We start from the raw sequence: 14,895 nt of genomic DNA on the forward strand, positions 1-14,895 counted from the left end.
ATAGTACTGAGGCCAGGGAGGCCATGTGGGAGGAATCAGAAATTAGTTTGATGGTGACATTTGCAGAATACTCTGAAAATTACAGAATGCTTCTAAAGTTTATTATCCACTCTTCTAAGGTCCTTTTAGTCCTTTTACAAATGAGATGACAAAACCTGGGTCTTCTGCTTCCCTTTCTAACCATCTTTTTGCTGAACCCTACCACCTTTCTAAATGAAACAGATTGTGAAACAGTTGTGAGTCAGATTATTTATAAATTAAATAGAACTTAGATTTCATGTTAACGCTGACCACATACAAAGGACTTTGACATATATTATCCCATTTGATAGGTAACAGAGAGCTGAAGCATATGACAGCTACAAAACACAATGAAAGCCCAATTTTAGGCAAGTTAGCCTGGTCAGCCACATTTGGGATGAATTGGGGAAGAGAGAACCTAAAGGTATGGAGAACAGTTTAAGAGACTATGACAGTAATTTAGATGTGTTAGAAGTCTAACCTAGGATGGGAACAGTACATGGAAAACCATTAATTTGAACAAGGTTTTAGTGATAGTCAATTTCAAAATATTGTGTTAAACATTGTACTAAGTAGCTTCTAAAATACTGCAGTATTGTATTTGTTCAATCACTAATTTGTATGCATTTTTATCATTTATTTCCTCTTCTAGTGAGCATGGTTAACCAAAGGAGGAAGCCAGAAAGTTAATGAAAGAATTGTTTGTATAAAGAAGCATGTGGTTTCTCACAAATTTAAATATTTAGCTTGGAAATTTTATGGCATCTTATTTTACTGGTTGGGAAAAAAAGTGAAAGTTTCAATAAAGTAGAAACAGTATCTGAAATAGACTTAATTTGCATTAGTTCGGATATTCTTAATATTTTCATTTGCTAAGCAAATTGTTCTTGAAAGCATACAATGTTCTAGAACTGTTCTAGATGCTTAGGCTACATTAGTGAACAAATAGCGTTCTGCCCTTAAGGACTTTGTTTTTTTTTTTTTTTGTTTTGTTTTTGTTTTTTTTAAGGACTTTGAATTATGTAAAGTTAGTTGACAGAACTTAACAGTGATAGTAAGTAATTTTCAAGGGATCTCTAGATATATTTTTTAAGATATCATTGTTAAGATGCACCAGCAATTTAAAAATCTTACAGGAAAAAACTACTACGAATGTATAAAAAGTGATTTTACCTACTAACCACTTGTCTGTAATTGCATATAATTTTTTCTTTAACATTAGAGTCAAAGTTTGAGTTCAATCTGACTCACATTTAGAATCTGAAGTTTTCTGAGTTACTGCTTTTAGGCAGTTATAATGACATCTTGATAATATACATGCTGCTTTTACTTCCTGTCATCCTGATCACATTGATAATCAAGGATTACCAGCATTATTTTGAATCATGGCAAAGAATGCAGACGTTCATCTGCATTTTTTAATTGGTTGACATTGTAATTTCTTTTTTAAATTGGAAGTTAAACAGGTTCATTTGCAATTAGTTGAACAATTTAAATATGAGGTGTTTAGTGCCTGAATCACAGCACCGAATTAGTATGAACCTCTTGCCCCAAGATCCAGTGTCTGTTTTGTTGAGTTGGGCCTTGTATTGCCTGACACGCAGAGGCAGTTTTGGACAAACACAATAATTCTGTTTCAGTGTTGAAGATATATTCAACAAAAAACAAGCCCTAATTTATATAAAATTGTGTGTTGTTTTTGTACTGACAATAACAATTGAAGAGTATGAACAGATCCCTGATATGTTCTACTAAATCCTTAGGCAGACAAGCATGGACAACTGTATTACAACTTATTTCCTGCCTAGCTGCTTTCAGATTTCTTTTGACATTGCAGTTAAAACATACTCCGTTTTCAAAGCACTAAAATTTGATGAAAACGTGTCTTGGAATAAAAATATGTATGAATTACTTAAGCGTTAATAAACGTCTAGATTTCCTACCTTTCTGTGTTTTGCTTGTAGTAGTAGTAATATAACCAAAAGAAGGCATTGAATTTTTTAAACAGATGAAACACAAGTCCATAAATCAACTAGCTGTCTTTATTTAAATATATGTTCAGTGTTTTGGCAGTTGATATGTCTTTTCATTTTATGCAAAGAAAAATAATTTTAATGCCATTTTCCTATTATGAAAAAAATACATTTTAGAGGTCTTTCATTTTCTAATTCAAGTATCTAATGATAGGTTTTTTTACTGATTGTTTTTCTTTTCCTCCTACAGCTTTGGGAACTCCTTTATAAATTGCAGTTTGTATACACTTACATTGCCCCATGGCAAATTACATGGGGTTCTGCTTTTCATGCTTTTGCTCAGCCCTTTGCAGTGCCCCGTATCCTTCTAATAAAAATTGTGTAAGAAAGGGCAATCATATCCTTACTGTGAATGTGGTTTGTAGGCATAACCTTTCACAGGCATAGAATATAGGCTATTAATTGATAGATTATCAGATATTCTCAGTCCTTTGAGTCCACACCTGTACCAATTTTGATTGTTTAATTTGAATTTGTATCAGCATTGTTGACCTACAGATCATCTAAACATGAAGACAGTATTAAGGTTTTATAATTCAGTAATCTCATTTAAAATTTTTTTTTCATTTAAAAATTTATGTTTACATATATCAGTATTAAAGTCTAGGAAGTTTTAATAAATATGAAATCCTTAGAAATATTTTTAAATGAATGAAAATAAACATTCATAATCATTGTAATTGAACTATGTTTAAAATTTTATATTCTCATTTCTTTAAAAGTACTTTTTAAATAAAAGTAAAGGTTAGTGACCACATAGATGTTGAAATGCAAACTTTTTGTATACGTAAATTTTAGTTTGATCTTTTGGAAAATTAAACCCAAACGTATTTATTCAAGAATTAGTATATGGACTTTTACCAAATACATATTAGCAAATATTTATTTGACTCCCCTCAAAGCATTATGCCAAGCTGTACTTTTCCTGGCTGTGTGTTTCTGCTTGTATCCCCTTGTATTGTCCAATGGCACCCCCTTCACTCCACTGTTGAACCTCATTGTTCTCATTGCCGTAATCGCAGTGTGTTTGTGAGATGTATTTATGTGTGTGTGTGTGTGCGTGCACACGTGCACTCACTCAGATGAGTGTTAAAATCCTTAACCAGTTTTTTCATAGATTCAGCTATGTTGTTTGTTCAGGCTGCTGTATCTGCCTTTTTTTCTACTCCACTAAATCCCTTTCTGGGAAGTGCAATATTCATCACTTCATATGTTCGACCTGTGAAATTCTGGGAGAGAGATTATAAGTGAGTACAATAAAACATTTGAAAGCCAATTTTATCTACTCTTTACTAAGAAAAACTGTCAACAGCATTATTATAGTAATTGATGGCTAATAGTTTTTGTTGAAATATTTTGCTAAAACTATTGTATAAATACTCTTAAAGTTTTAAAGTCATATAAAATTAGAAGAGTTAGAATAACTACATTTTTCTCTGCCAGTTTTTCTAAGATTTCTTAAGACCAATTTTTTTAATAATATACTCATTTTTCTTTTTTAATGTTATTTCTTTGAGTTGGTTCCGTATTGCTACTACTCTGAATCTTTATGCCATATGATGTTATTTCATTATAGCAGTTGTTATTAGTTATAGCTTTCTTAGAAATAGCTATTTGCAGAGCTAAATTTTCTATAGATTATTTCTGTTTTTTCACAAGGATGACTTACTTTTTAATGACCATCTTTGTGCATAAAGTATTTTCTCCAAATAGATTTAGTTCCTTTGGCTAGCTGTTTCATCTGATGCCTGCTAACTATCCTTATATGTAATCTCTCCAAATTTCTTTTTTCTTTTTTTTAAATTTAAGAAAGATTATCCAGAAGGGGAATTACTGAGTCATGAAGCCTAAACATTTTAAGGCTTTTAACATGTATTAACCTAATGATTCAGAAAGAGCTTATATTAGTTTGTAATTGTACAAGCCATCTCCATGACTGCTTCTTTTCTGTCTATACTTTCACACATTAGTGTATATAATTGGTTAAAGTAGTAGTATCACCTGTTTAACAATGGACTAGCTTGGGGATATGAAACTTTTGCTCTGGTCTTTAATGTAAAACCACATATGGCATTGCTCTTTTAAAATGAATTTCAGTGTTATTTATATTCTGTTATTCTCAGCTAACTTAAATTTAATCCAAAATAATCTCTGTGGCAGCAGTTTTGGTCTCAGGACCCCTTTATTCTTTTCACAGTTATTAAAGTCTCCAATGAGTTTTGTTGGTACAGGTTTTATCTACAGATAACTACTGTATTAGAAATCAACACTCAGAAAAATTCAGATGTTTATTATTTCGTTTAAAAATAGCAACAATAAATCTATTATGTGTTAATATAAGTAATATTTTTGTAATGAAAATTACTATATTTTCCATCCCACCAAAAAAAAAAAAATTCAGTGAGAAGAGTGTCACTGTTTTTGTAGTTCTATAAATCTCTTTAATGTCTGGCTCAGTAAAAGACAGCTGGATTCTCATATCTGCTTCTGCAGCCAATCTGTTCTTGCAATATGTTGTTTTAGTTGAAGTATATGAAGAAAATCTGGCCTCACACAGACACATAACTAGAAAAGAAAAGTATTTTAACAGCTTTTTTAGGCAATTGTGTATATTTTTCTTTGATCTTTCACTAGAAGTCGACACGTGATAGTTTTGTAAAGATCAGTTGCAATATAGAGTCTAAAACCATATCTGTTTTGGGGGAAGAAGAATTTCCTCTGCCCTTCAAGGTCCCTCTAGCTCAACTAAGAATCACATTGGCAGGAGACAGATAAACAGGAGAAAATCAAATTTAATAGTATACATGTGGGAAATCCACACAGATATGGAAATTCCAAAGACAGGTAACATGATGCTTCTGTGAACTCAGGAGAGGGGTAAGGGTCTTAGGAAAAGATGTTGGAATTCGAAGCCAACAGCCAAGAAAGAATTCTTGAGACGTCTTTGGTGCAAAAAGGTGATTTATTAAAGCAGGAAGAAGGAGGACAGCACCCAGGGACAGAGCTGCACTGAGGTCTTGAGATGAGGGGGGGGTAGAGAGAGCATAAGTCTCTAAGGAATTTTGGAAGCAAGGTTTCCAAGACCTTGAGGGGGCTAGCTATTGTTGGGAAAAGTCACTTATCACTGTCTAGTTAACCCTTAGTCATGAGACCCTTCAGATATATATTGGTGGGTCATATGCTTGGAGGATGATTGCCAACATGTATTTTGAGGGGTTTAAAAAGAAAGGAATTTTTTTTTTAAAGAAAGGAAATTTCTAAAGGAATTTTAAATTTTTTTTTTTAATTTTTATTTATTTATGATAGTCACAGAGAGAGAGAGAGAGGCAGAGACACAGGCAGAGGGAGATCCATGACACAGGCAGAGGGAGAAGCAGGCTCCATGAGCCGGGAGCCTGACGTGGGATTCGATCCCCGGTCTCCAGGATCGCACCCTGGGCCAAAGGCAGGCGCCAAACCGCTGCGCCACCCAGGGATCCCAGGAATTTTAAATTTTTATATGTTAAAAGTAGGCTTAGAGGATCAGGGTGAAGGGGGAGGGGGAGCTGGCTAGGATTGCCCATTTGCCCTTAGCCAAGTGTCAACATGGAGGCAGTTGAGGCCCTAGAGAAAGGTCACTCTGCCTGTCTCAAGGACTTGTCAGTGGGCTGTAGGTAGTAAGGAAATTTAATAATTTTTCTTCTGCCTTTGTTTCCCACATCATTAGCATGCAAAGGGGAGAAAGATCATTAACAAGAAAGTAAAAAGGTTGTTTGGAAAACAAAAGTTGCCCCATTATGTAGATAAGTTTCTTAGGTGAAGAAGAATCTCTGTTAATAGCTCTTTTGAGGATGGTAAAGATCTTTTCCTGAATCTGCTAGGTTTTGATTACTTTTAACTCAAAATACTGTTCATGTCAAAGTGGCCTATCTAGGGGCTTCCTGCCCTTGGACCTGTGAACTTTTGGAATTGTGTTGCATCAAAATCCACTTATATGTCTTACACTTTGAATGGATTTTTTTTTACCCATGTATAACCTTATAACAGCATTTATTGATCATCTAGAAAATATTGGTTTACTGGGTAATGTAGATCTTAGTAAGTAATACTAGTAAGCTATCAGGCTTGTTATGGTAAATATATATATTTTTTCCCAAATTCTAATTGTTGCTTAGAAACTTGAATTTTGTTATTGGTGATAGATAGGACAAGACTCACTTTCTTCATTTTTGAGAAGTATCTGTCAAGTATGCAAGTCTGAATAATCATAGTAAAAATGGTGTTCCATGAAAAAAGAATTGCTAGTGCAGCTTGCATTTCAAACAACTACACGAATGCTTGCCATTGAGACAGCCATCCTATTTCAAAATGCAGCAGACGTGCTTTATGTGTATTTTGCTACATGCAATATTGAAAAGACCTGTACTGAGGGGTGGATTGTGATTTAATAAAATTATTTTTTAATTGCTTTATTAAAGGGATTTTAAAGCAAAACTTGAATTTCTGTTTTTTCTTGTTCGTGCTTGGCAGTGAAAAATACAGTTTGGTGCCACAGTCTTCATTCATGTTAAAGTGCAGTAGCCACATCCACTGTTTTTGCACTTTTGCACTATCCACGACATGGTGAAAAAAGTGAATAACAGCTCAGTATTATGAAAATCATTTTGATCTGGAAAACTCCCTAAAAGGGTCTTGAGTCTCCTGCTTTTGGGTTCTGTGGACCACATTTTGGAAACCACTGTTCTAGGAACACTGTACCACTGGACCTTAATAGATGGACCTTCCCCTAGCACAGAAGCACTATGTATTTCTGAGAACTGCATATAGTGTGCATGTTTCCTCCTGATCAATTTTTTTTTTTTTTTGGCATTCAATTCATTAATGTCTTTCTACACCCTGTTCATTGAAACACCAGTTAGGAAATAACTCCTGTGTTTATGTATGATGGAGGTGGGAGAGTAAAAAACTTTACCCCTAAAAGTACACTAATGAGGAGTTTTATCAATATGCCAATCATAGATTTTTTTCTTAGAGATATTTGTGAAGCGATAATATTTATTTTATTTCTATTGCATAATTTCTTTTTAATTAAAGGTTACTAAAAATGTTCTGTTTTGCCTTCTTCAGCACAAAACGAGTGGATCATTCAAATACCAGATTGGCTTCCCAGCTTGATAGAAATCCAGGTAAAAGCTCTGTTTGTGAGTAAAGAAGCAAGTCTAAGGAATTTGTTTTATATATTTTAATCTTAACTTTTTGGGAATCCTGAATGAGTTCCAAGGTGTTCATTTTTTAAAGACTCTATATCCTTTGTTTTTTGTACTGCTTTAGCAAATGATATGTGAATTCAAGTATCTACAATGTATATATCCATCTTTTATAAAATGCATTTTAAGAATGCTCACAGGAATAAAAAAATGCCATTCAAAGATTTTTCTTACATAGGTTAAAAAGTAGAACAGTTAAATTAAAACTAGCCAAGTGTATCAAAGAGAATGCAATCTTCCCAATAGGTGTATTAATATATTTGCCTCCCCCACTTCCCAAAATATTTAGGTAAATATTCATTTAATTTTGTGTAGATTATTGTATATAGAGATATCATGTGGGGGGAACCAAATAACCACTCAAGATAGAGCTTCACTGGGTGACATTTTGGTGGTGATACCATTATCTAAAGTCTGATTCCTTAATTTTGTCGTTTGGGAAACATCTTTTGTCTGCCTACCTGTTAGTAATCTGACACACAGAAGGTGAATCTCACTAACCCAACCATAAGAAATAAATCAGAATTCCAAAGTATTAATTTACTAAAAGAAATCTTACTCTCAGATAGATTGGAATATTTGTATCCATTTGACTCTCAAATTCCTTCAAATGCTGATTCCTTCAAATGCTGTACTTGAGAAACTAACAATAATCACATAGTTTTAGAATTATAAAATTGGTTTAAGTAGGACTAGTTCCTTGATGCCTGTCATTATCACATTCTGGTAGATAAAACAACTATCTCAGCCTTAGTATGCCCTTGTATATAAGGGGCTTAGAATTCTCACAATGCTAGTGATGCCATCTCACATATCAGAAAGACCGTGTCCTGAATGAATATGCACACTTCTGTAATGAATAGACAGGGCATTAGATATGACCATCTTACTGAATTTAGTGTCTGGAATGCCCTTTTCATTGTCTTACTGTTTAGGCTGAGTTTAAAATAAATATTAAGCTTTGTATATTTTGCTTTTCTCCACTATTATACTTTGGGTACCTGTTTACAGATTACTGCTTTGCATGGGTTACTTATAAAGATGGTTAGTTTTATCCTATTTTTTTTCTTAAAGGATGACTAATAAGTTTTATAGGTTCTTTGCTGCTATTTATATATATATATAAATATGTATATAGTTTATAATGTATATATATATATATATATATAGTTTATTTCTATTAAACTAGTTTTAGCCATCTCAATATTCAGGGATTTGTTTTATGGGTTTTTGTTTTGTTCTTGGTTGTTTGGGGTTTTTTTTTTTGGACCAGCTTCTGTTCATTTTGGATACTTTGTTCAAATTTTGTATTCCTTTACCCACTTTCTTTATTAATACATATTTTTGTTCTAGTCCTGAATTCCGTTTATCTTCCTCATTTCTCTTGTGTGGTTTTAATTGTAAATTGGAGTTCATTGAATAGTGATAGAGGAGGTTGTGGTTATTAAAGAGGTGAAAATCCTTAGATTTCATCTAATCTAGTTCCCACATTTTATGGATGGAAGCCAGAGACCCAGAGAAGTTATGTGACTTCTAACTCTAAATTTTGGAATTTTCTCATCACCCTGTGTTTCATTTTTATATAGTAATTGTATGGGTGTTAATATTAGTTTTCTTGTCAAAAAATATAGATACAATCCTAACTGAAAATTAGTTTTAATATTTTTAGTGATGTTGGTTGATATAATGAAGACTTAGGGTAAAACGTAACATATTTAATCTTTTCTTACAGGATCAGATGACAATAATCTGAATTCCATCTTTTATGAACATTTAACCAGATCCCTACAACACAGTCTCTGTGGTGATTTGCTCCTAGGACGATGGGGAAACTACAGTACAGGGGACTGTTTCATTCTTGCCTCTGACTACCTCAATGCATTAGTACATCTTATAGAGATAGGCAACGGGCTGGTCACTTTCCAGCTGCGGGGACTTGAATTCAGAGGTAAGATATTCACCTTCTATTTCTGTAACATATTCCTATGACATCTGAGTTTTATGTGTTTACATCTCAAATTAAAATTATCATGACACTAGATCCTTAGTCTTTGGAATTGTGAAATGAGAAGAGTTGTTAAAAGAGCAATTCTTAGATTTTTTTCCCCAAATTTCACATTCAAAGAAGAATCATTTTTATAGTATGCTAAAATATGTAAAGGTAGTATTCTTCTATAACTCACTATTTTCTTGGTGATGTTGAATTTTTTTTTTTAATATTTTATTTATTTATTCATGAGAGACAGAGAGAGAGAGGCAGAGACACAGGCAGAGGGAGAAGCAGGCTCCATGCAGGGAGCCCAATGTGGGACTCGATCATGCCCTGGGCCAAAGGCAGGCACTAAACCCCTGAGCCACCCCGGGATCCCCTGAATTTCTGTTGTTTGTGGTTGCTCCCTTGCCATACTCTTTGTGAGAAGTTACCTGTATTTGTTTCGTGGCTGGTAGCATAGAATGCTGTGTTTTATGTGTGGCTTACCAAGTACTTTCATGTAGACACCATGCCTTTGTGTGCCAAACAAATTTTGGTTTTGAAAACGAAGTTCTCATAACATCAAAATAACAGTTTTAAAGTGAACAAGTCAGTGGCATTTAGTGCACAGTGTTATACAGCTGTGTTAGAATAGGCAATTGGTTAGGTTCTAACAGGATGCCTGGAAGTCAGTAAAGAGGAAGTCAGGGCCAGCTCTCAGGAAAGTTAGAGGCCTATCCTCACAGTACTCCAAAACAAAGAAGTCACAAGAAACCAGTTCAAATCAGATTGGCCCAAGATGGCTGATAGAACAGGCTAGCTAGAGGATTAAATCAGACGTATACCCCATAGGGTAGCCCGGATGGCTCAGCGGTTTAGCGCTGCCTTCAACCCAGGGCGTGATCCTGGAGACCCAGGATCGAATCCCACGTCAGGCTCCCTGCATGGAGCCTGGAGCCTGCTTCTCCCTCTGCCTCTGTCTGTGCCTCTCTCTATGTGTCTCTCATGAATAAATAAATAAAAATCTTAAAAAAAAAAAAAAAGACGTATACCCCATAGCTTTATTTTCACCCTGATGTTGAATCAGAAGGTTTGGACATTTTTTACGAAATACCTTTGTTAATGGAGCAAGTGCTTTTCTCAAATTACACACTGAAAATAAGATTGTACTTGTATGACACTCAAATTAAGGCAGTAAAAGTCAATGTTTGTTATTCATTTGTGATGTTTGTCATCCACTCCCTCTTTCAGAATGTCCTATTCCTGTTTGTTTCTGCCTCTCTCCCAAAGCCCAGGACCTTAATTCCATCCCACTAGTCTTACCTAATGTTCAAATCTAAACCAACTAGACTCATCCAAAAGTTAGTACCTCCTCACCACTACACCTATTACTGCCATGACTTTAACTTCTTTTTAAATTGTTGGTACCTGAAGATTTCATCTTTGTTTTTTAACTTTTTTTTTTAAAAACAAATTTGTGTGGGGAGGCCGTTTTATCTAGCATTTCTTTCTGTGTGAATTGGAAGAGGGCCCTTTCTAGGATTTGCTCATTTCACCATATTGGTCAGAAATTCTCCAAATTGGAAACTGATCCAAATACTCTCTCTCAGCTTTGACTCTCTGGTACCAAGTAGATTCAGGAAAATTTTGGACAAATTTTTTGCTACTCAAACTCTATCTGCCAAACAAAACTCAAACTGATTTGGGAACATAGTACATCTTACTATCTGAACCTGTGGTGGATTTGGATAGCAAGAGGTATCTCTTGCTAGAAGAGTCTATAAGTCTTCACTCAGCCATAGTCTTTTGTGTGTGCGTGTGTGTGTGTGTGTGTGTGTGTTTTGAGGCAAATTTGATCATATCCCTTTCATGCTTAAAATTGTCCGTGGCTTTCCATTGCTTTTAAAATAGAATTCATACTCCTTAACGTGCCCTACCACACTATAATCTAGTCTTTGCCAGTTTCTCCAACTCTACTATATACTTTCATCCTTACTCACTGTAGCCACACTGGCCTTCCTTCAGGTCCTAACTATGCTAAATTCTTTACTAAGGACTTCCTACTGCCTTTCTCTTTGCCCAGAAAGTACCAGCCATCTCCCCTTTTACCACCAGTCTTCCATCTGGCTAATTCTTTAATTATCTTTAAGCATTAGCCTAAATATCACTTTCTCAGAGAAGCCTTCTCTAACCATCTGTCCCACATGATTATCTCTTATACTGCCATTTTTACCTCCTTAGCACGTAGCATAATTATAATTTCATAATTTCATATTTATTTGTGTTTATTTGAAGCTTATTTTTTCTTTAGCCCAGGGGTTGGCAAACTTTTTCTATAAAGAACCAGATGGTAAAGAGTTTAGGCTTTTGGAGGCATGCACATTTTCTATTGCATATTTTTCTGTGATTTTTTTTTTTTTTAACAATGCTTTAAAAATATAAGAACCATTCTTAGCTTGGATTTGGCCTGAGAGTGTATTTTGCAAACCTTTAAGTTCTTCAAGGGCATGAATCCTACCTGCTTCATTCATTAATATGTATCTAGTTACTGTTCCATCAGTTAGCATATAATACACAATTAGTTAATTTTATAGTATGATTAAATGATGTAAGTAAATAGCTGTTTCTCCTTTCTCTGCATTCCAGAATTCTCATGAGATATGATTATATTCTTGTTCAAATCTTGTGATCTTTGGTTATTTTCTTTCCTTCAGGGTATTATTCCCTGTCCTATCTATCTCCTGCCTCTCAAAATATTAATCAAGAGTATCAGTATGTTGCAAGGCAGATATTTGGATCTCCTGAGCATTTTGATGTGTTTTCTGGGGTATTTGCCATTAAGCCAGTTTTTATTTTTAAGATTTTATTTATTTATACATGAGAGACATAGAGAGGGAGAGAAAGAGGCAGAGACACAGGTAGAGGGAGAAGCAGGCTCCCTACAAGGAGCCCAGTGTGGGACTCAATCCTGGATCCTGGGATCCTGCCCTGAGCTGAAGGCAGACAGACACTCAACTGCTGAGCCACCCAGGCATCCCAAAGTCAGTTTAATTCCTTGATTTTATTGTGTCTTGTAGTGGATGCTAAATGCCATGTGACATTTAACTAAACAAATTTCTTGATCAGTTTCCTATATGTCTTGGTTAAATCCCTTTATATTTATTTCATTTCCATTTTTATTTCACTGATATTCTTAATATTCTTTTCCATGTAAATTTTATGTCATAGATTTGAGTTATCAATCATTTTTTGTGTATCAAATTTTTTTAACCATAGCTTCTATAGTGTTAACTTTCTGTTTGTAAATATTGCTTCTACCAAGTACGATTTTCCAGGTCAAAATTTATAGATCAATAATGTATTATGTTAATTGAATTCCTTTTAGTTTTTACTCAAATTACTTGTAACATGTCTAGTTTTCATAACTGCCAGTTTTTATTTTGTTTTACCAATAATATTCGCTATGGAGTGACTAAAAGAGCTAATCCAGGAAATAGTGATAATTCCTTATTAGTATTCTAGAATCCCTTTCCAATCTGAGTTCTTTTTTCAGTTGGTAATATTAATTCCTAAGTTTATTGTTGACTTCACTTCCTAAGAAAAATGTATTACTAGGGCATGTGGCAGTAGAAAATATTTTTGAGGATTTGTATGGTAGAGTAAAAAACGTCCCACATCAATTACTCTGTTTACTTTATTCTGGTGCTCTAAACAAGGATCTCATTCTGTCTTCTGAGTAAATGTCAAAATCTCCAAGTTCCCTCTTGCTGCATATCTTTTCTATACACTATTAACAAAGTGATCTGCATAAAATACAGGTATTGTGTTATCTCCTTTACTTAAAAACCTTTGAGTGAACCTTTCAGAAAGGTGACAGAATGAATAAAATGAAGTAATAACACATAAAATCTAAGGAACAGATTCAGCCTCATGCCACAGTTTTAAAACCCCAATCTCATGATGATTTATTTATTTATTCATGACAGACACAGAGAGAGAGAAAGAGAGGCAGAGACATCAGAAGGAGAAGCAGGCTCCATGCAGGGAGCCAAGTGGGACTCCATCCTGGGACTCCAGGATCATGCCCTGAGCCAAAGGCAGATGCTCAACCACTGAGCCTCCCAGGCATTTCCAGGATGTTTCTTTTAGAAACTAAATCATTCTTATGCCCTCTTTAGCCTACTCTAGCACATGGGTAAAGAAGGAACATTTCTCCAGGCTTTTTATAAAGCCACTGTAATTCTGATGTCAAAATATGGCTAAACTGGCTAAAAACTAAGTGTAGTTTAACTCACTGTGACTCTAGATGCAAAAATCCTCAGAACCTAGAATAAGCAGAAATCAGTCCTTTTTTAAATATCTCTCCCTAGTTGAGCCATTTTTATTTCATTTTTGAAATTAGGTATTAGAAAGCAAATTAATAGAATTCATCTTTTAATAGGTTATAGGAGAAAAACAACAAAATATGCTCCTCTCAGAATATACCAAAAGATTTGATTGAATTTCATTTCCATTATTGGTTTGAAAAATACTTTATAAAATTACACATATCCTTATTCGAAAAAACTTTTGTGGATGTAGATCTGTAGTCATGACCCTGTGTGAGGGTCAGCTGCAGCAGGCAGCTGTTCATGTCAGGTTCAAGCCAGGGTTTTTCTTTTCACCACTGTGTGACATTGTCCTGGAAGTGCTCAGCAATGGAATTAAACAGAAAAGGAAATGATAGCATTGTTGAGAGTTTTAGAGCGCCAAACAATGCAGCTCAGTTAGCCCGGCCCTGCTTACCTCTTCTGCCTGTCTTTTATACCAGCACCACCTGAGGTAGGTTTCATGGCTCTTTTTTTTCTCTCAAAGCAGTGTTTTTCAAGCATGAATGATGTACATATTCTCTTTAAACAAAAAGATTATTGTGAAGTCCGTGTAAGTTACTATAACCTAAATATGTGCCTTTATAAAATTAAGTGTAATCCCCTTACAGTCCTTATAGAATATAAGGAATTTACTCATTAAGTGGAAGCAAGGCCACTAAGCAAAATAAAAATTAACACAAGTGTGACAGATGATATTTTGCTGGCACTAGATTGCTGTAGGTGTGATTCTGTATTTATTCTGGTTTTGTATTTTTACTTCAGTAACATTTATGCAGGAAACGCCTGTTTGGTGTCTTGTATAAAAGAGTGTAACTTCAAAGAATTGTTTGCTAGTGTTGAATAATCAGAGCTCATATCTAATTGAAACTTTATCAGCAGGTGAAGTTCAAATGCCAATGATGTAATTTTTTATCTTATTACTGTTGGACTTGGCAACAGAAAAAGCAATTATGGATTTAATTTTTTTAAAGATTTTATTTATTTATGACAGACACAGAGAGAGGCAGAGACACAGGCAGAGGGAGAAGCAGGCTCCTTGCAGGGAGCCCGACGTGGGACTTGATCCCCGGTCTCCAGATCACACCCCAGGCCGAAGGCAGCGCTAAACCACTGGGCCATCGGGGCTGCCCAATGATGGATTTAGGATTAAATTATCATGAACCATTACAGTCTATATATCCAAACATATGTATATAACTTTCCTGCTTACCTTATGGACATGGTACTGATCAATAGAGCTCACGGTCCTTTAA

At 34.7% G+C, this 14,895-nt stretch overlaps 1 protein-coding gene across 10 annotated transcripts in view; it reads left to right on the plus strand.

The window, feature by feature from the left end:
- PCNX1 (pecanex 1) overlaps positions 1 to 14,895 on the plus strand; it is a 161,509-nt gene that overhangs the window by 121,947 nt on the left and 24,667 nt on the right. For all 10 annotated transcript variants that reach the window (XM_072761860.1, XM_072761856.1, XM_026008502.2 and 7 more), the window contains 4 exons: positions 2,245 to 2,353; positions 3,172 to 3,301; positions 7,161 to 7,219; positions 9,033 to 9,248. In XM_072761860.1, the coding sequence (XP_072617961.1) occupies positions 2,245 to 2,353; positions 3,172 to 3,301; positions 7,161 to 7,219; positions 9,033 to 9,248 (514 nt within the window). The remainder of the gene's footprint in view (positions 1 to 2,244; positions 2,354 to 3,171; positions 3,302 to 7,160; positions 7,220 to 9,032; positions 9,249 to 14,895) is intronic.

Source organism: Vulpes vulpes, chromosome 6 (genome assembly GCF_048418805.1).
Source record: "Vulpes vulpes isolate BD-2025 chromosome 6, VulVul3, whole genome shotgun sequence".
Lineage (NCBI taxonomy): Eukaryota > Metazoa > Chordata > Mammalia > Carnivora > Canidae > Vulpes > Vulpes vulpes.